The sequence below is a fragment of the Scylla paramamosain genome, chromosome 36 (genome assembly GCF_035594125.1).
Source record: "Scylla paramamosain isolate STU-SP2022 chromosome 36, ASM3559412v1, whole genome shotgun sequence".
Classification (NCBI taxonomy): domain Eukaryota; kingdom Metazoa; phylum Arthropoda; class Malacostraca; order Decapoda; family Portunidae; genus Scylla; species Scylla paramamosain.
The window spans coordinates 4780523-4802093 of NC_087186.1; the positions used below are offsets into that span (position 1 = coordinate 4780523).

Here is a 21571-nt window from a genome sequence, read left to right on the forward strand (position 1 = left end):
CCTACGGTAAGTCTCATGTACTTCTGTAAGTATCCGGCAGCTTCAAGTATCTGAAACATTTTTCCCCTAGCCTTAAAATCAATAAAAAAATCAATGTGTACTCATAAAATCGATTAAATTATGATTAATTATGAGGACAGCACAATCCCCGAGTTCTAAAAACAGTTTAATGTTAAGGATGCGATATTCATGGCTTCACTTGCTTGGCTAGACGTTAAAAGGCAAACATTGATGCGATGTTGGCGCAAATTGTACCCTTTGATGATGTGTGATGATGAGGAGTTTGAAGGGTTTGTAGGTGGCATGAAAAATTCAGTGGTGAGCGAGCTGAGGGAAATGGGGGGAACTGTGCAACTTAAAGTGACAGATGAAGCGTTACAGGAATGGGTGGACGTGGACGAAAATCAGGCCGTAACATTCACTCTCACAGACGAGGAACTTATCAACGCTGTAGTAGAAGATCATTTAGAGAAAATTAGTGATGATAGTGATGATGATGATGATGATGATGAGCCTAAAGTAACTTGGGAACAGGCTGCGAAACACATAGCTGGCTTTGTCAGGTTTGCTGAGCGGTGCACATACATGTCAACCCGAGATGTTATGACCCTTCACTGCATTGAGAATGAGTTTTTTGCTGCAAAGAAGAAGGAGCTGCAAACAAGGAGACATTAGAAACTATTTTAAAGTAGCTTGTAAGGGAAAAGAAGTGGGGCAAACAAGTACAGAATCTGATTATTTTGATGACCCGGAGGGTATTGAATAAGAGGTGTGGGGAGCAAAAAAGTGTCACAAACGCTCGTACATTTTCATATCTTTATTTTATGCTATACATGTTGGCTAATATTGAATAAAGCAAATAAGTGTATACGTACTTTATTTTTGTAACCCATCAACTTATTTATAAGAGGAAAGCATTAAAGAGAATGTTAGTACAGTAGTATTGTGTGTTGGTGAGTGTGAGGTGGCAGTGCGGGTGGCGACGCGCCACACGGCGATCAGCTGATCTTTGTTATGGTAAGATGCGTGAGTGTAGGGTGGTGATTGTGGACATAATTTCACTTCTATTCAAGTATCTGGCAATATTCAAGTATCCGGCATGTCGGCGGTCCCGTTGATGCCGGATAAGAGGGATTTTACTGTACTTCTGCAAACATAAATCCGTAAATTTGTGGGGATTTTGCCGGAAACGCAAGTCCACAAACAAAAATGACCTTTCACAATTGCAGTTTGAGGTTTGCAGAAGTGCCCACATCTGGATAGCCACAACTTTCATTACATTGTACTACCTGCATCTACTGTCTGTTGTGGAAGATTGATCTTTAGAGATTAATTTATCTTGGCTCATTTTAAGTAAGTGAATATCTACTGTAAAGTCTGTTTATTCTTTCCCTTGTTGCATTAAATTGCATAATATACTTAATAAGCCTTCTCTTAATTCATTTACTTTAAATATCCTACATATATAGAAACTGTGCTACATTTCTACTATCCTCTGCATCTATTTCACTTTCATGCAAGAGAGTGCACCATCTGAAGAAGGGTATGTCATCAAATTACTGAAATAAACAAAGTAGTTAACTTTGTAGAGAAAAATAATTCAAACAAATCTTCTTCCTTAAGTTATCAATCATTTCTCCATCTGCATCTACTAAGATTAACCCTAATTTATATGCTGTTGCCATCTTTTCCTTGTGTAACTATTATTTTTCATTCCGGTCCAAATGAATGATGCTCTGCATGACAGGCAAGACTGGTGTCTTCTGCTAGGTACTGATGCAAGGTAAATCCATCTATACAGTTACATAAATTAGCAAATAAGAATAGTAATGGAAGGTTGCATTTCACTGAATCTCTATGCCAGAATGATAAGTAACAGGTGTGGATTGAACGTCAACTTTGCTTGAACTGCTTTAATAAATTAAATTTCTTCTCTAGGTAATCTTTTCTGTCTCACACATTTTGTGCTCTGCAATGGCCAATTGCTGTTTAAGAGTGTGAATTTTAGCTTCACACTTCATTTTTTTTTGGTAATGTACCTCTGCTGCAGTTTCAGTTCCTCAACCTGCTGCTGCAGATCCTGCTGGACACTGTTGGTGGCAGCAGCAGAAGTTGATGATGTGTTGGGGGAGACATCATCTGATGGTGGAGTACAGGGGCATGGCACCATAGCCATCCATCACAATGACTCTGCAATGCCAAGATTAATAAGTCAGGAGAGGCATAATTATTAGTATCAGGGTATAGTAAGTAAGCTTGATTCTTGTTAATAAAATTATTCATTACATAAGTAAATTGTTTCTATCTTTCAGCCCATTTCATGGTATTCTATGCATGTATTTGTTTAACAGTAAGAGCTCATAATACTTGATCTGCAAAGGTTTTACATTTCAGACTAATGATCCTTGTTTGGTGTGGTAAAACTGTCAACAAATCTGATGAGTAACTGTACAGCTAATCTAAAACACTTATGAGGCAGCCTCCATCATGTCATTACTGCACAGATCCATCCCTTTTTCCATCCCCTGCCACCTCCTGAAAATGAATTACACATTAGGATAACATGAATCAAGGCTTTGCATGAAGCAGCTGATGTTATATATATATATATATATATATATATATATATATATATATATATATATATATATATATATATATATATATATATATATATATATATATATATATATATTTTTTTTTTTTTTTTTTTTTTTTTTTTTTCTTTCCCACCAAGACTTATTAGTAAATTTCTATTTTGAAGCAATACTCCACCATATTCAACATGTATTTCATTATATGAAGTATATTTGGATTACATAATACCCAAAAAATAGAATGTATGTAAAAAATATATTACATGATTACATTGCATTACATGAATCAGTAAGCAGAAAAAGGTAATTCTTCAGAAAAGGATACATAAATTGTATCTAATTATGATACAATAAATTGTATCATAATATCTTGTGGATGCAAAGGTTATACATCATCATGCTCCCCATGATGACATGCAATAGATCAATTAGAGTGCATATTCACATGAAAGGTAATATGAAGCCCTCATCACACAGTGACCATCTAAAGTGGCCATCACCTAAAAAGGTTGAGCATCACTGGTTTAGTAGGTTTTGACAGATGTTAAATAAGATGTGGCACAAGGAAAGAAGCTCTGTGGTTTGTGGTTTGATTGTTTTGCTGAGGAAAAGAGTAGGTGCGGAGTGGCTGTCCAGGGCTATTTCAATCAATCACAGGCTCATGACTCATTATAAAAATAATGGATAGACTTCCATTGACAACTTGGATCATTTCTATGATAAGGACACCTTGTATGCCAGTATGCCAGGGATGGAGTGCAATTATCATGTTAATGTTTGGGTTTTGGTGAAACACTCAAGTGGGAGGTAATTGCACTCCAGTGCATTTCATGACATTCAGGAAGGAGAAAGGGTCTATGAGAATAAGAAAGGCAGAAAATGAGTGAAATCTAGGAAGATAATGTTGTGTGTGTAATGCCACCCCCCCCCTCCTCCTTCCTCCTCACCGGTCCGATCAGAGCTCTAATGAGACGAGGCAAAGATCTTCACGGTGAAGAAGAAAAAAGAAGAGGAAGAGAGAAGAGGTGAAGCACGCACACACACAAGAAAAAAAAAAAAAAACATTTTTGATTGGTAATGGTTCTCGCCTTCATCGTCATGGCCAGAGGGTAGGGAGAGGTTAATTATCACACAGTACCTACAGTGTGGCTTTATTATGAGGAACGAAATATATAAAAATAGCAAAAATAATTAAATGAATAATACTGATGGGATTCTTTGGGTTGACTGACCCACTATGACACTTTATTGAGTGGTTAATCTAGAGAAAAAAAAAAAAAAAAAAGGCACTTGAAATTCTGGTATGGCATATACACTTATACTCCGTTATTTAACACTACGAATACACAAGAAAATAATTATTTTTATAACTCCTCAAGAGTACCATTGATTCTGGGCACCGTTATATCCCTAAATAGCGTCACAGCCTTCATCCATCACTTCTCTACGGCAATAATATTGCTCACAACACATTCACAGTAGACTATATTTGACTAAAGAAACATTACATGGCTAACACTTTCCCAAGACTCTGTGGCCTGTCTCCACGTGGGACCAACACCGCTATTTTATCTGTTGCCAGAGGGAAGGGAGACGCCATTCTGTCAACACGTACAGTCACTATATCTTCACTAGAGACATGAATAATAAACATGAACACAGTAATATTCACTTCTAAATAAAAGAAAAATAAAATATTTCAGAGCTACAAGACCCACCTGTTGCCAGAGGGAAGGGAGACGCCATTCTGTGCTCTCCCCCTCAACACCCACCCCCAGGCCTCTGAAGTTATTGGAACTTTAGCTAGTTCTCTCTCTCTCTTCTTTCACAAATAATTTTACTGAACCGTGAGTTTAAATAAAAATGTAGGAATAATTGGCTAGCAAGGTGAGCATATAGGCTGGACATTAGTTGAAGTTAATAATTGAATTCTAAATTACTAACATATTTTATAAGCTAGGGAATGACACCTTATGAGTTACTGGTAGGCTGACGCAACATGATGTAATCCTATTATTCGTATTACTACTGATTAGAGAAAACCACAGTTGAAATAAGTAAAGACTATTTATAACAAATGTTTCAAGACTTCTAAATCACTCCCACGAATACACGCCTTATAAATATACTTTTTCATATAATCACTAAACCTTTAATTACCGCTATTATCCTCCTCTTCACCGCAAGCTACAAAAGAAAACAATTATTGGGGAGACTCAAAGAAACACAGAAATAATAAAAAGGAGCGTTACATGTGCAGCAAGATAACACAATATAAAATAAAGTAGTAGAATGAATGAGAAAAGAATAGAGAGAGAGAGAGAGAGAGAGAGAGAGAGAGAGAGAGAGAGAGACAGGCAGGGGATGAGACTTAGATGCATCCTGATCATGTAGCTACCCAGCCTGAAGCTTCTAAAATATTATTTATCCCTTCAGTCATTCACATTCCCACGTAAATTTTCTTACTTCCCCTTGTCCATTCAATTTGAGTCTCATTCAGTATTTAGTAAAAGAGTTGCTCTTGACAGTATTCATCTAGCCCCCCCCTATTTTGGTCATTAGAATTTTCAGAAGTTGAATGTTCTGTTTGTATATCCAGTGCAGGGAGCAGTGCTGGGCAGGTGTACATATGCATGTGTGTTGCCATCTCCCCCTTCCTTGTACCCCACCTCCTCATAACAGCAGAGGGAGAGTGTTTGGCACACTTTCCCATGCTCAGTCACTGCCCAGTGCTTAGAAGGAGCAGACGTAATGAGATGGCCACTAATTCTGATGGAGACTGAGGAAGAATAACAATTAGTCGGGTTAGTTGCCTTAAGGAGATAGGTGAGTCATTATTGGCCGTACACTCTGGCCTACTTATATAGGACAGGAGTCTCCAAAGGAGCCTGCCAGAGAAGGTAGTTGTGTATAACATGCTCTATACCCTGGGAAGTGACTCCTGTATTCGTGGGCACTCGTTTGTAGACATGTCTCTTGTTAGTGAGCTTGTTTAGTGTTAAATGCTACTGCGTCAGGCTCTTAGAGGTGCTTCATTTGCAGAGGACTTAAATAATTGGGTGTGTAGTGAACTTTACTCCCCCTTTTAGGTCCTGACAAGGCCTGCCGTCCAGGAGGCTGTAAACGACACTATTTGGCTTGAGGCTATAACATGCTGTTCGACAGTGGGAGGATTTGATACTTAGGGCAGTTGTCCAGCGGGGTATTATACCTCAGCCATGTATGCGTTATTGCACGTTATAACTTTCTTCCTAGACATGGTTGTCAATCCTTTCACAGTTGGTGGAATTAATTGTTATTAGATTATTTCTCTTGTCTGTCAGTGGGTAAAACAGACTGACAACCTCATTATTGTGACCTGGCATTACAACCATTGTTAAGAAGGGTGCACGAGTCCAAAGTGGACTTTGTAACCTATATTAAGCCCTGCACCCAGTCACATAGGAGGTGACTATGGAGAAGCAAGTCCAGGTGCAGCAGCTTTATGAAAGGGCTGGGAACTGTAGTCGTAACAGTAACTAACTCAGTGAAGATGAAGAATAGCTTAGGTGTTAACTACATGAACTGTAGGAGTATTTTGAATAAAATAGACTTCCCATATTTGCCAGCACATTAGACTCACTTTTTTCTTGAGAAAAAAGTACAGTGGTACCTTGGCATACATCCTTAATCCATTCCAGATCACTGTATGTAGGGCCTATTTCACAGTTGCTTCCTGTTGTTATGATCATTACCAATGAGTGGTGATGTCCATCACCAACAACAGATCCAATTTCACAGACATTTTTCTCGGCATTGTTTTGATTCTTACCAGAAATTGGAACCTTTGGCTTGGGAGCTGCTGGGCCTCCCCAATGGAGCTTACCAATGCATTTATTTCTTGCAAATATCACAAGTTCTTATCCTCTTGTACTTGTATTACTTCCTAAATTGTATATTAAAATTATTTAACAATACAACAACGTTTTGTAGGCTATAATAGTAATATGATAAAATTGAAGAAGAATTTGGATGGTGGCGTGGACTCACTTCACCAGCTGATGAAAGCTTCACTACCTGTCACCGTTATTTTATCTACTATGCCTCCTTGGTTAAAAACCATAATAATCCTCACATACACATAGGGTGTATAGAATACACCCTATTAGATAATACTGAAATAACATTACCATTTCCATCAGAGGACTGGGCTTGCTTGCATTAGAATAGGTTTAGATTAATTCAGTTCATTAATTTAATTGCTAATCCTTTCAATGGGTACATCATGATTAAAAGAAGAAGCATCATATTTTTGCTGAGAAATAAATAACTGTCTCAAAATTAGTAGGCTAAGGCTATTTCCATAAAACCCAAAATCTTTCACTCTAACAAGAGAGTAGATGATTTATTATGTGCCTGGTTGACATATGCAGTTTGGTAAAGCAGATATATATTTTTTTTTTTTTTTAGGCGAGAATTCTACCACTGAACCACCTTTCCAAAAGAAAGAATTTAAATCACAAATGTAACCCATGTTTACAGCGGATGGATAAGGCATGTTGAAGGCACCAGTGATGTACTTCATTTTTCCATGCCTCTCTCTCTCTCTCTCTCTCTCTCTCTCTCTTTTAGCGGTGGCATGGTCAGTTTTTCTTTTATTGTGAATTGTCTCACTTTGTCTATTAAAGGGGCTCTGGCATACCAACATTATCAAATCAGAGGTATTCATTTTGTTATGATTGTTCCCAGATTGGGAATCACAGAAACCACAAAAAAAATGACAGTGAGATCAGATCAAGGTGTTGGTAATGCATATTACCAGGTTGGTAAGGCTCTTGCTTTGGAATGTTACCAAGCGACTGTGAAATCAGCCCTTATAGCAAACAGGACATATGCCCACAGAGCAGAACGGAGGATGCAGTGAATGTTCTGGTGTAGAGTTTCCATATTCCTGGCAACTTCCTGTCCCTGTGCCCCACCATGCCATCCAATAAGTCTTTAAGGAGCTCCGGTCCTGTCGGACAAATGTTGAGAACTCCAAAGCAAGATGGTGCTATTCCAAAAACAAAAGGACTGGTTTGTTCTGCACCCCATAGAGGAGGGAATCCCCAATCAGCTGTCCAACATGGCGGCATGCCAGTACCTAGTGTTGGCAGCCAAGCTGGTGGGTCTTTTTTGTCTCAGTGTGGTACACGTGGAAACACGTGTGCCTTGGAGCTCCTCACTTTCCACATTTTTTCTGCTTGCTACACCCGCTTATTATCCAAGAACCATTACGGGTGGCTCCGGGTATGTCTCCGCCATAAGATCCATACAAGAACCAGTACATAGAAGGATGTGAAGGAAGAATAAGCCAGCAAAACAAGTCCCCTGCCTCCGCCGCTGGACTGTTCCAACAATATTTGCCAAACGTAAACAAACCCCGGCTCGTCGCAGATTCGCCCCTGTACCTGTTTACTCCATTATACCTGCACGTAGTCTACTACTTGGATTCTCGCAAGCTAAATGGTGCAAACAAGGAGTGTGGCAGGGTCTGACGTAGCAGCTGTGGTATCTACTCCAGTTGGACAGAAGCAGGGGACAGCCATAGCCGAGATGGTCAAGACACCAACTCAAGCCATGGGACAAGCACCCACAACAAACATCCTTGACTTCATCTCCAGTGACATTGCTCGTCTGTCCGAAGAAGGTAAAGTGATAGTGAACACAATAGTGAAAGCTCTGTCTATTCTTTCCAAGGAAAAAGATGAAAAAATTGAAAAGTTGCAGGACAAAGTGACCTCACTTGAGGATACAGTCAGCAAACTTGAAAATCAACTAGATGATGTAGAACAATATGAAAGAAGAGATACTATAATAATTAGTGGTCCTGCATTGCCCAGAGAACAAAACCATGAAAACTCAACTGACCTTGTTGTGAATTCAGTTAAAGATAATCTGCACATCAATTTAAGTCATGCTGACATCAATGTTGCTCACAGGTTAGGTTCAAAAAGTCAAAACAAAGAGAGACCAATAATTGTAAAGCTGCTAAATAGATCAAAGAAGGCAGAAATAATGGATGCCTGTGTAAAAGTTAAACCTAGCCTCTATATTAATGAAAGTCTCACTCCAAAACGACGCAATATCTTCAATACAGTTTGGGGTATCAGGAAAAAAAACAAGGAGCTTTTCCAACAGTGCTACACAAGGGATGGAAAAATCTTTGTTAAATTAAAAACATCTAGTCAAAAACACATGATAACCACTGAACAGTCTTTGAACATTTTCCTAGATAAATATCCTGTTCTGACCCAGTCTTAAATGTGCTCTCAACTCAACATGATGCAATATTTCCTACCAAACATTCTAGAAATCTTTATGTCTATTTGATTTATATATATAATGTATTCATTATCCTTTCCTGTGTATATATTTTATATGTCATATCCTATGCATGTCTCCAACTTATTATTATTCATCTTAATTTTTTCTAGATTTCATCATATGAAACTTTCTTTTACCATCTACTACTTTGCCTATTTATCTATTACTTTGCCAATATCTTGGGTATGAAGCTTTATTCTATCATCTTTACTTTGCCAATATCTTGAACATTTATAGTTTTATCAACTTAATCCTTTTGATCACCAAATTCTGCAAACATTTTGCAATCTACCTTCCACCCTTCTTATGACATACCTGGTAAGCCTTCCAATTTCTTTTTATTTAATTTTTATTTTAATTTTTTATTATGTATTTCCTTATTCTTTGATTATTCTTCTCTATCTCTACTTATCATATCCTTCCTTTCCTCTCCCTTAAACTTTTCCAAATCCCTTCCACTCCCTCCTCCCTCTCTGCTACCCATACTTGCCCCCTTTTCTACTAGCCTTTCTTTAATTCCCCTTTCTATATCATGAACTTTACTAGTGAGAATCTCCTCAATACACTTTTCAACGACTTAGAAGACAACAATGAATCTGATAGCATCGGCATAGAAATAATAAATTCCATGTACTTATCTCTTGAGTTAGATGATATCTGTAATTATCATGACCTTACCTCATACATGAATGTTATACCAAGAAGTAGCGCTGACTATATCAATATTCTCCATATAAATGCCCGCTCACTAAACAAAAATTATGACCAAGTAATTTCTTTTATCAAATCTCTTCCCAAACTCCCTGATATCTTATGTATAAGTGAAACCTGGCTCAATGCAAATAATGTTCACCTTCACGAAATTGATGGCTATAAGTCATATCATGTTCACAGGCCTTTATACTCTCCAGGTGGGGATGTTGCAATTTATGTAAATATTGACCTACAAAGTGAAATTATTAAGGATTTTTGCATGTGTGATGAAAATGCTGAACTATGTAGTGTGAAAATTATTCTACCTACTACCTCCTACTCTGTTTCTTGTATTTACAGACCAAATAGTAAACATGCTAAAGTAAATTAATTTAATGCATATATTGATAATCTTCTTTCAAATAACTTTTTCACAAACAACAGGAATATACTCATAGGTGACTTCAATATAAACCTTCTTGAACATGTGTCACACCCTCCTACTAACTCTTTCATTACAACTATGCAATCAAACAATTACTTCCCACATATATCTCGACCAACAAGATTTTCAGACATAAATACAACTGCAGCCCCATCTTTATTGGATCACGTCTGGACAAACTTCAATGAACCAGTCTCTTCTGGAATTTTCCACTTTCCTATCAGTGACCACCTTCCAGTGTTTATCAATATTCCAGCCTCTGATAAAGTGTGCAATATTCACCACAAAGTTGATTTTAGGCTACAAAATAGAGTAAATCGGTTGAAATTCACACAGACCCTATCAAATACAGACTGGAATCTCTACCTCACTAGCAGTGACACAAACACAAACTGCAACATATTTCTGGATAAATTATATAAAATATACTCTTCCTGCTTCCCCAAAATAACCAAAACTATCACATCCAAAAGACTAAGTAAGCCTTGGTTAACACAGGGGTTAATAAATTCAACAAAACATAAATATCAGCTGTACAAACTATACAAACTAGGGTCAATTACAATGGACCACAACAAACATTACAGAAATTATCTAAATAACTTAATAAAACGCAAAAAATCTGAATATTACCTACAAAGGTTTGAAAATTTTAGACTTAACACAAAAAAAGTTTGGGAACTAATTACCGAAATAGAAAACATTAATAATAACAAGACGGTCTCCCACACACTACACTATAATGACACAGTCCTACACACTCCACATGAAATTTCAAATGCATTCAACACCTATTTTTCACAAATTGCACCTCAACTTAGCTCCCAGCTTCCTAGAGCTCAAAACTCACACATTTCTTATCTCAGAGGTAATTTCCTAAATTCCATGAATATTCCCATAGTGACAGGAAATGACATAGTAAATGCTATTTCTGCCTTAAAAAATAAAAAATGCCCTACGGATGAAATACCTGTGAAAATAATCAAAGAGAACAAAAATCTTCTAGCAGAGCCACTCTCAAAATTATTCAATGATTCAATAAAAGATGGAGTTTTCCCTAATAGATTCAAGCTGGCAAAAATTATCCCTATCCATAAATCGGGAAGTAAAACTAATATCTCAAACTACCGACCAATCTCTATTTTACCAGTGTTCTCTAAAATATTTGAAATCATTATGAAGAACTTCCTCATGAACTACCTCAATTCACAAAAATTCTTAAATAATAGGCAATTTGGTTTCCGCCCCGGACTAAATACTTTTGACGCTATAAATGTGTTTACCTCTGACCTACACGATGCCTTGAATAAACATAAGTCTATAATATCCATTTTCATTGATTTCAGCAAAGCTTTTGACACAGTTGACCCAAACATTCTAATAGACAAATTACGTCACTATGGTATTCGCGGTTGTGTGGAAAATTGGTTCAAATCATATTTAACTGGCCGATCTCATTTTACATCCTACAATAACTCTAAATCAACCATCAAACCTATACATCTTGGTGTGCCACAAGGTAGCATCTTAGGCCCTATTCTTTTCCTGATATATATCAACGATATCAGCAATGCCTCTACTGCTTTCAACACTATACAGTTTGCTGATGACTCCACCTTGTACATGATTGGTGATAATCCCACTGACCTAATCTACAGAGCCAACCTAGAATTATCTGCCTTTTCTGAATGGTGTCTTGCAAATCGCCTAACAATTAACACAGCTAAAACTTTCTACATGTTATTTACAAATACCACCACCAAATACCAACCCTTACCTAGACTTACTATATTAGATAAAGATATCACGCAAGTTTCTAAGACAAAATTTCTTGGAGTCACATTTGACAATAATCTTACCTTTAAATATCACATATCAAACCTTTGCCTAAAATTGTCTAGATCAATAGCTCTATTGCTGAAAATAAAAAACTTTGTTCCAGTGGAAATTATGAAAATCATGTATTATGCCCATATATACCCACACTTAACCTACTGTAATCCAATTTGGTCCACTACCTACCCATGTCATCTACAAAATCTAAACATCCTCCACAAGAAAATTATTAGAATCATGACTAATAGTGACACACCTCCACTCTTTAAATCTATGAAAATCCTTCAACTCTCTGACTTATCAAACTTCTCTATTGCATCATACATGTTCAAATTGATAAATTCCAACAACAACAATACCCTGACCCTAACTCATAACCACTCCACACGCTACAGGCATTCTCTACAGATTCCCTATCATACCTTAACTCTCTACCAACACTCTCTAATGTATAAAGGTCCCAAAATATGGAATAGCACCCTGTAACATATAAAAAATTCATTAAGCGTAAATATCTTTAAGAGAAAACTAAAAGAATATTTATTGTCTCAATACTGACACATCTTGTACTTCAATCAATTTTTATCAATATCAATTATTTTGTTTCTTGGTATTGTAACCAAATAGTTCATATCCTCTGTAACTAAAATAGTTTATAACCTCTAGTATATATACATATTTATTTCTGTTTGTTTAATTATTCTTAAAACTAATATTTGCTTGTTTATAATCAGATTTCACTTCAATTTTCTCTATTTCTCATGTATAATTATGATTTTTCTCCTTTCCTTCCTGTTCTTGCAAAGCCATTTATCCCTAAATCTTTTGTTATTGCTATTAATTTTTTTTTTTTTTTTTTTTACATTTTCTTCAATTAGATTTTTAGTTTAGTGTTGTTTTACATTTCAGTATTAAGTAGATATTAAGTGTGCCCAAAAAGCTTGTGCTTCATAAGGGGCTGTTTGTCTTTCAATTAATTGTACCTTAAGCTTATATATGTATTACAGACAAACATAATAAAGTGTTTAAAGTGTTTAAAGTGTTTAAAGTGAAGTGAAATTATGTCCACAATCACTACCCTACACTCACGCATCTTACCATAACAAAGATCAGCTGATCGCCGTGCTGCACGTCGCCACCCGCGCTGCCATCTCATACTCACCAACACACAATACTACTGTACTAACATTCTCTTTAATACTTTCCTCTTATAAATAAGTTGATGGGTTACAAAAAATAAAGTACATATACACTTATTTGCTTTATTCAATATTAGCCAACATGTATAGCATACAATAAAGATATGAAAATGTACGAGTGTTTGTGACACTTTTTCGCTCCCCACACCTCTCATTCAACACCCTCCGGGTCATCAACATCATCAGATTCTGTACTTGTTTGCCCCACTTCTTTTCCTTTACAAGCTACTTTAAAATAGTTTCTAATGTTTCCTTGTTTGCAGCTCCTTCTTCTTTGCAGCAAAAACTCATTCTCAATGCAGTGAAGGGTCATAACATCTTGGGTTGACATGCATGTGCACTGCTCAGCAAACCTGACAAAGCCAGCTATGTGTTTCGCAGCCTGTTCCCAAGTTACTTTAGGCTCATTATCTTCATCATCATCATCACTATCATCACTAATTTTCTCTAAATGATCTACTACAGCATTGATAAGTTACTCGTCTGTGAGAGTGAATGTTACGGCCTGATTTTCGTCCACGTCCACCCATTCCTGTAACGCTTCATCTGTCACTTTAAGTTGCACATTTCCCCCCATTTCCCTCAGCTCGCTCACCACTGAATTTTTCATGCCATCTACAAACCCTTCAAACTCCTCATCATCCTCATCATCACACATCATCAAAGGGTACAATTTGCACCAACATCGCATCAATGTTTGCCTTTTAACATCTAGCCAAGCAAGTGAAGCCATGAATATCGTATCCTTAACGTTAAACTGTTTTTGGGACTCGGGGATTGGGCCTTCCTCATAATTAACAAGTTTGTGAAGGAATCTCTTACAAAAGTTCATCTTAAAATTTTGAATGACTCCCTGATCCATGGGTTGAATAACACTTGTGACATTAGGGGGCAAATATACAGCAAAAACATTTCCCACAAGTTCCTCTGCTGGTGGATGAGCTCTACAATTATCTGATAATAAAACTACCTTACTGTCCTCTGGGAGATAATTTTTCTTCAGATTTTCCTTGACAGATGGCACAAAGCAATGCTTGAACCAGTCAAAAAAAATTTCAGCTGTCATCCAAGCACTTCGTTGGTTATGATAATCGACAGGCAGGTAATTCACGTTCTTAAAACAGCGCGGCTTCTTGTGCTTGCCAACCACGCACAACTTGACTTTGTGCATACCAGCCATGCTAGCGCAGCACAGAACTGTCAGCCTGTCCTTGCTCTGTTTGAATCCCTTCACGTCTCCCTCCGACTCGCTTGCAAGTGTGGTTCTTGGCAGACAGCGGTAGAACAGGCCAGTCTCATCAGCGTTGTAAATCTGCTCAGACGTCAGGTTATGCTCCTCAACTATCTTTGCAAACCTATAAGAAATAAAAACAACAAGGTTTAGATAAAGAAATTAGGTTGGCTTTCTCTCTCTCTCTCTCTTTCTCTCTCTCTCTCTCTCTCTCTCTCTCTCTCTCTCTCTTTATTCTTACCTGTCAACAAACTCTTCAGCCAAGAGTAACTTAGCAGATTTTGATTCTCCCGAGATGTCCAGCTTCCTTATGCTGTGACGAACCTTGAACCTGTAGAGCCAGCCATCAGAGAACTGGCATGCCCCTTTCTCACCCATCTTCTTTGCTAAATCACGCCCTTTCTCTTGTAGCATTGGGCCTGTAATTGTGACTCCTTCTGATCTTTTCAAGCTGAACCACTCGTATAACACTTTGTCCATCATTTCACCACGATGATACTGCAGTGTGTGACGATTTTTCGCTGCCTTTGGGGTGTCGGTGGCTTTCATGTAATCCCACAACTTTTTTGTTTGGGATTTAATTTCATAAATAGTTGATGAACACACACCATATTCCGCCATTAGTTGCTGTCTGCTTTCACCTCTCTCTAATTGTCGACAAATGTCTACCTTCTGCTTAAGTGTAAGCACAACATGCTTCCTCTTTTCTACAACTTTAGGCATGATGAAGGCATCAGGTGATAAGCAGTGCACACGCGGGACTGAGTCACTGAGTAAACACAGTGCAGTGGGCTGCGGGTGGTGCGAAGCAGTGCGCTCTGGTGGCGAGGGGACAAAGTATGCGTGGGAATTTTAATTGATTTTATGAGTACACATTGATTTTTTATTGATTTCAAGGCTCGGGGAGAAATGTGCCGGATACTTGAAGCTGCCGGATACTCGAATGCCGGATGAGAGGGATTTTACTGTATATTCCTCACCAACTTATCCCTTCCAGCATCAAACTTCTCTTCCACAGTAAATACCGTTCAGAAACTATTGTTCATAACCTCTGCCATGACCTGTGCATCCTCATAGATTTTTCCTTCAACTTTCAATCTTGATACACCTTCCTTCTTCTTCATCTTCCCATTAATTAATATGTCTAAAGAACAGTTTGTGTTCATTTATACACTTATCTATTATATCTCTTTCAAAGTTTCTTCTCTCCATTCTTATTATCTCAATGTACTTATTAGAAATAAGTATATTAAGATATATTCTAAAATATATCTAAAATGTAAAGATATATCATTCTGTTGTGGAGAAATTTGTACCTAGAGGAGGAACAAGATGTAGAAAGGGTAAAGAATGGTTCAATACATAATGCAAAGAGGCTAGGAATTGTAAGCTAAATGCTTGGAATAGATGGAAGAAGAGAAAAACTGAGAGCAGATGGGAGGAATATATCTCAATATACATTGAGAGAGTTTTAATACAGATAAGTGCAAAGTGTTTCATATAGGGTATAGAAATGAGAAAGCAAAGTATATTTTAAATGGTAACCAACTTAAAAGTGTTGACAATGAAATTGATTTAGGAATGACAATATCGAGTAGCTTAAAACCTAGCCAACAATGTTCAGAAGTTGTAAAGAAAGTGAATAAAATAATTGGCGTAATTGGCAGATCTTTTGAATATAAATCTAAGGATACAATCCTCACTTTCTATAACTCTTTAGTCCATCCCCTTTTGGAATATTGTGTTCAAGCATGGTGCCTCTATTACCAAAAAGAGATTGATAACTTAGAAAGAGTTCAGCATAGAGTATCAAAAATGATACCAAGTCTAAGAAACAAATCATATGAAGAGCATCTTAAAGAATTAAATCTATTCCCATTAACACAAAGAAGACTAAGAGGTGAATTAAAACAGGTGTTTAAAATCATCAAAGGCATTGATAACATGGACTTCAGTAAATATTTTGTGATAGACTCTTCAAATTACACACGAAGAAACGATTGCAAAATTGTTGAGAAATCCTTCAACTCTCACGAATCAAAAAATAATTTTTTCCATTGAGTAGTCAATCTATGGAATGGGCTTCTTCAAGACATGATAGACTGCAACACCATTGAGACTTTTAAACACTGTCCTGATAAATACCTTGCCTGCAAACCATGGCCAACAGCGTTTGTTTGTTTGTTAGTGATTAATTCACTTGCTCTCAGGAAATGGGGGCACCTGATTTCATCTATTTTCTTTCTTTCCAATAAAATTTCCTTTGGGTTTTTTCTTCTCTAACCCCGTAAGGTATTTCTTTCCAACCTGTTTTCCTGTACAGCTTATGCCAGAGGGAGTGAAGGGTGGGGAGAGAACCTTCTGCTTTTCTGTCCTTTTCTTCTACTATCACCTTAGTAGTCCTAGATCAGGTCACCTCGTGAGGACCGCAAGGTTCATTGTGGCCTGTTTTTCTATGTAATTCTATGTAACTCTCTCTCTGTTTGTGTATATATATATATATATATATATATATATATATATATATATATATATATATATATATATATATATATATATATATATATATATATATATATATATATATATATATATAATGTGTGTGTGTGTGTGTGTGTGTGTGTGTGTGTGTGTGTGTGTGTGTGTGTGTGAGAGAGAGAGAGAGAGAGAGAGAGAGAGAGAGAGAGAGAAGGTAAGGAAGGAGGAAAGGAAAGGTGGTGAGGCAGCCCCAACTCTGAAATCTCAGGGGAGGCAAGTCAGGTCACCACTTCCCTCCATCAACTGGAGTATTTATGGACTTTTCTTTTATAACATATATTCATAAATTATGTACTTATGTGTTATGTATATATATATAAATATATATATATATATATATATATATATATATATATATATATATATATATATATATATATATATATATATATATATATATATCACATCCCTATGTGAGAAGGACAATGAATCATTATATATATATATATATATATATATATATATATATATATATATATATATATATATATATATATATATATATATATATATATATATATATATATATATATATATATATATATATATATATATATATATATATATATATATATATATATATATATATCACTTCCCTATTTGAGAAGGACAATGAATCATTATTCACAACAAACATTTTTTTAAATGTAGTCGGTTACATGAGAAAAGGACACACAGACACACACATTACATTTAATACATTAGATTACATAATGTGAATTGTCACAAACTGCTCTGTTAGGACTGGTAGGTGTGTGTGTGTGTGTGTGTGTGTGTGTGTGTGTGTGTGTGTGTATTTACCTAGTTGTGACTTACGGGAGAAGAGCTAAGCTCTTACTGTCCCGTCTCCATAACTATTTTTATCCAACTTTTCCTTAAAGTCATGAATATTTGTGGCACACACCAATTCCCCTTCAAGTCCATTCCATGCCTTTATGCTTCTATGAGGGAAGCTAAACTTCTTTATGTCCCTTCTGCAGGTGGTTACTTTTAGTTTTCTTCCATGTGCTCTTGTTTCTCTTTCATTCATTATAAAGAGATGCTCCCTATCTAGTTTTTCCATCCCACTCAGCAATCTATACAATGCAATCAAGTTACCTCTCTCTCATCTCTTTTCCAAGGTTGGGAGTTGCATTCTAGTTAGTTGCTCCTCATATGACAAATCTTGCAATTCTGTTATCATCTTTGTTGCTGCTCTCTGTATTCCTTCCAACTTTCTTATGTGCTTTTTTTTCATGTGGTGACCAAATTACCACTGCGTATTCTAATCTTTGACATATCATTGTAGTGATTATTTTCCTCATCATTTCTATATCCACATAAGCAAAGGCAACTCTTATGTTTCTTAGTAGGCTGGGAGTTTCACCTGTTATCTTGTTAATATGTTTTTCTGGTGATAAATTCTCTGAGAAAATCACTCCCAGATCTTTTTCTCTTGTTGTCTTATTTATTGTTTCATTTCCTGTCTTATAGTTATAGCTACACCTTCTGTTACTTTTTTCCAAATTCCATCTTTTTACACTTACCAGAGTTAAATTCCATTTGCCATCTGTTGCTCCACTCCCACACCTTGTCTATATCTCTTTGTAATTCTTCACAATCTTTCGTTCCCTTCACTCTTCTCATAAGTTTTGCATCGTCAGCAAAAAGACTCACATAGCTGGATACATTCTCCACCATATCATTTATATACACCACAAACATTATTGGTGCCAACACTGACCCTTGGGGGACCCCACTTAATACTGGGCTCCACACTGATGTCTGGTCCCTAATTACTGTTCACATCTCTCTGTTTTTAAGGAAATCGTCCATCCATTTCAGCATTTTTTCCATTTACACCACCTATCTTTTCCAGCTTCCACAGCAGTCTATTATGTGGCACTTTATCAAAAGCTTTTCTTAAATCTAGATAAATACAGTCTGCCCAACCATCTCTCTCCTGTATGATATCAATCACTCTTGAATAATAGCATAATAGATTAGTGACACAAGTAGTTGGGAAATTGCCATGGGGGTCGCCCCCCTGAAAAGGCTTGCCACCCAGGTCCCCATTGCATTGGGACCTGGGTGGCAAAGCCTTTTCAGGGGGGTTGACCCCCCTGACAATTACCCGGAGTGGCGATCCATTTCAGGATGGAGACCCTGGCTGTAAATAGGGTGTTGGGGGATGGGGGGAGGGGGAAGGATGGGGATCCCACCCCCACCCCAGGAGCGACTCTGATGGCATGCCATATTGCGAATGGGGACCTGATCAAGTTGCAAATGGGGAACCCGGCAACAATTTTCCATAGACTTCAGTGGCAGTCCATTTCAGGATGGAGAACTAGGCTTGGGAAGGGGAGTGGGGGTGATTCACGACGGCAACACCAGGGGGGGAAAGGGGGGGGAGCGGGACGGTGACGGCGACACTGACGGAGAGGTGGGGGGTCGTGTGTCCTTATCCTTCGGCGACGATGGAATGACTAAATGAATCAATGATGGTGGGTGGAAAATAATTGAATGAAGAGGGGAGTGGACTGGCGGCCAGACATGGAAGCCGCCCGCCACACACGCGTGGTTTAGGGGACTCTCTTGGCATGCCATGTAGGTCGCCTTTTCACTCACGTGAATCCTGGAGGGTGGGATGACTGAGTGTTGCCATCGCGTACATTCCAAGGTCGTCACCGCTGGATGGTCAAGGTCGGGCGGAAAGGGAATGGGGTGGGGGAGGCCTGCACGTGTCAGGAAAGTGGCAGGCGACGCCGGCAGGCCCCATGTGGCCTTACGCTGCCAGGAACCATGCGGGCTTTTTTTCTTTTTTTTGGGCGGGAACGGGAAGTTGAGGACTATAGAATGGACCACCGCGTGGACGTCACGCGCTAGCCGCCCGCGCGGATCCTGGACGGCCTGGGTGGCGAGACTTGCCATCACACGTTCCCTCTGACATCTCAGTACATCCCCTATGGTCAAGGTCGTCGCGACTGTCCCACTTGGTCCCGTTACCTGCCCATCCTTTTTACCTGGAGAAAGTGTCTGTGATGGCTGGGGCGGAGCGGTCGCCTCCTCCACTTTCACCAACCACCAGCGGCATGGCTGACGTAATACTTATGCCAGATGGTCTTATTATTATTATTATTATTATTATTATTATTATTATTATTATTATCAGAAAGGTTATGCATAGTCGATGGGACATTTTATTTTTATTAGGACAAATACAGCTCATTGCTTTATTAGGGCAAATACATCTCTTTCATTCAAAACATTTGCGAATTGAAGGCAAAGAGATCATCGTCATCGCTGTCAATGACGGGCATAGTTTTAATAACTCTAGGAATCAGCTTCTAACGAGGGGCGGCTGGAGCAACGGGGAGTTTTGGTGTGCTGTCATCCTCTGGTGTGTTAGGGGGAATATTTTTTTTTTTTTTTCTGTTTTCCTGCGACTTCTTCACCTCCTGACCCTCTTTGCCGCCTACTGCCAACTCATCTGACCGCCGCGGCTGTGTTTCAGTTGGAGGCGGCATCAGCGACTCCTGAGGTGGCGGCATCGACTGCTGTGCTGGCCGCTGCTGTTGCGACTCCTGTCCTGATGGAGCATCAGGAGGTGGGCTGACCGGCAGCGGCGACATGTCGTCATCGCTAAAGATCAATTTCTTCTTTGCAGGTTCTGACATTTTCTCCACATTGACATCCTCATGGTCGGCATGGCTTCACTTACCCCCAGCATTGCCCAGATAGATATCAAAGCGGAAAGAAATGCGTTCTGTAACAGACAAAAAAAAAAAAAAACGAGAACAATGGAAAAGTTTTTATTTTCCCCTCCCCCTCTCCCTCTTCTTATTCATTGGCAATGAACGTTAATGTAATTTACAATGGTGAAGATGCGAGATGGCATGCAAGGCAATGGTGTACTCACCCGCAGTTCTCAAGATGAAACATTTGTCAGCTTGCTCCATTCTTGGAGATGAGGCTTTGATGTCTGACTGGGTTGAGAGGTGATGGCGAAGTGACGCTTATCCGTCAGCAATTACCTCATATTGACCCCCTTTCCCATCCCCCCACCCCCAATCTACCTTATTACCGCTTTACAGATGTTATGACATCTCGCTCGGCTGCCGGCTGGGCAAAACGTAGGCATGCAATGGGGCATTTTACGAAATATTACATAAGCCATACGAGTAATTTTTTTGTCATTATATAGATATTGATGCTTTTTGAAGGTGGCGTGAACAATACACATTGCACGTTTTAATGTATGCCAACTCAGTAGAAGGCAAAAGAACATGCAATAAATACCGTACACGAGGGAATTCAACCCCTGAAGTCGATAACTTAATGTGCTAATTTTCATATGTGGACAAGTTTCCATAAAATGATGTAAGACGGCGGAATTGTATTTGGGGTGCAAGTTATAGCTATCGTAATAGCCTATGGTCTGACTTTGAAAATTAAGATAAACAGTAATCCAGTGGCCCATGATCTTTGAGTCACTCAATGTATTTAGAATGAAAACACATGGCTTCGCCTGTTTTCTGGCAAGATTTATCAGATGTCACACGGCGATGGTCGTGACAGCCTAAAAAATAAACTTGATCGCCCAAGATGCCTGTATTTCACATGCATTCATGACGGCTTATGCGCGAACAATGCAGCAAACGTGACGATAATGATCAATTTCTATGACGCCAGTAGTGTCAGCGAAAGA

At 38.2% G+C, this 21571-nt stretch overlaps 1 protein-coding gene and 1 long non-coding RNA gene across 3 annotated transcripts; both read right to left on the minus strand.

Annotated features, from left to right (window-relative positions):
• Positions 1-1898: 1898 nt before the first annotated feature.
• On the minus strand, positions 1899-13035 carry LOC135090833 (uncharacterized). Of its 2 annotated transcripts, none has more exons than XR_010262136.1 (3): positions 13015-13035; positions 2388-2535; positions 1899-2190 (listed from the first exon to the last, which is right to left on the minus strand). It is a non-coding gene; the product is annotated as an uncharacterized LOC135090833 (long non-coding RNA). The 2 variants fall into 2 exon arrangements; XR_010262135.1 differs by lacking the exon at positions 13015-13035 and adding an exon at positions 4316-4404.
• A 555-nt stretch (positions 13036-13590) lies between these two features.
• Positions 13591-19957, minus strand: LOC135090797 (jerky protein homolog). The gene is made up of 5 exons (XM_063987863.1): positions 19887-19957; positions 18895-18950; positions 18411-18608; positions 14588-14765; positions 13591-14470 (listed from the first exon to the last, which is right to left on the minus strand). Exons 1-5 carry the CDS (start codon positions 19955-19957, stop codon positions 13591-13593), a joined length of 1383 nt encoding a protein of 460 aa, XP_063843933.1.
• Positions 19958-21571: the final 1614 nt, after the last annotated feature.

Excerpts from the sequence above, each read along its gene's own strand:
- LOC135090797 (XM_063987863.1), bottom strand. The coding sequence starts at position 19,957 with ATGCCGCTGGTGGTTGGTGAAAGTGGAGGAGGCGACCGCTCCGCCCCA. Across the intron at positions 18,951-19,886 it reads ATCACAGACACTTTCTCCAG|GTCCCAATGCAATGGGGACC; the intron begins GTAAAAAGGATG and ends TTTGCCACCCAG. Across the intron at positions 18,609-18,894 it reads TCAGGGGGGCGACCCCCATG|GGTCAGTGTTGGCACCAATA; the intron begins GCAATTTCCCAA and ends GGGTCCCCCAAG.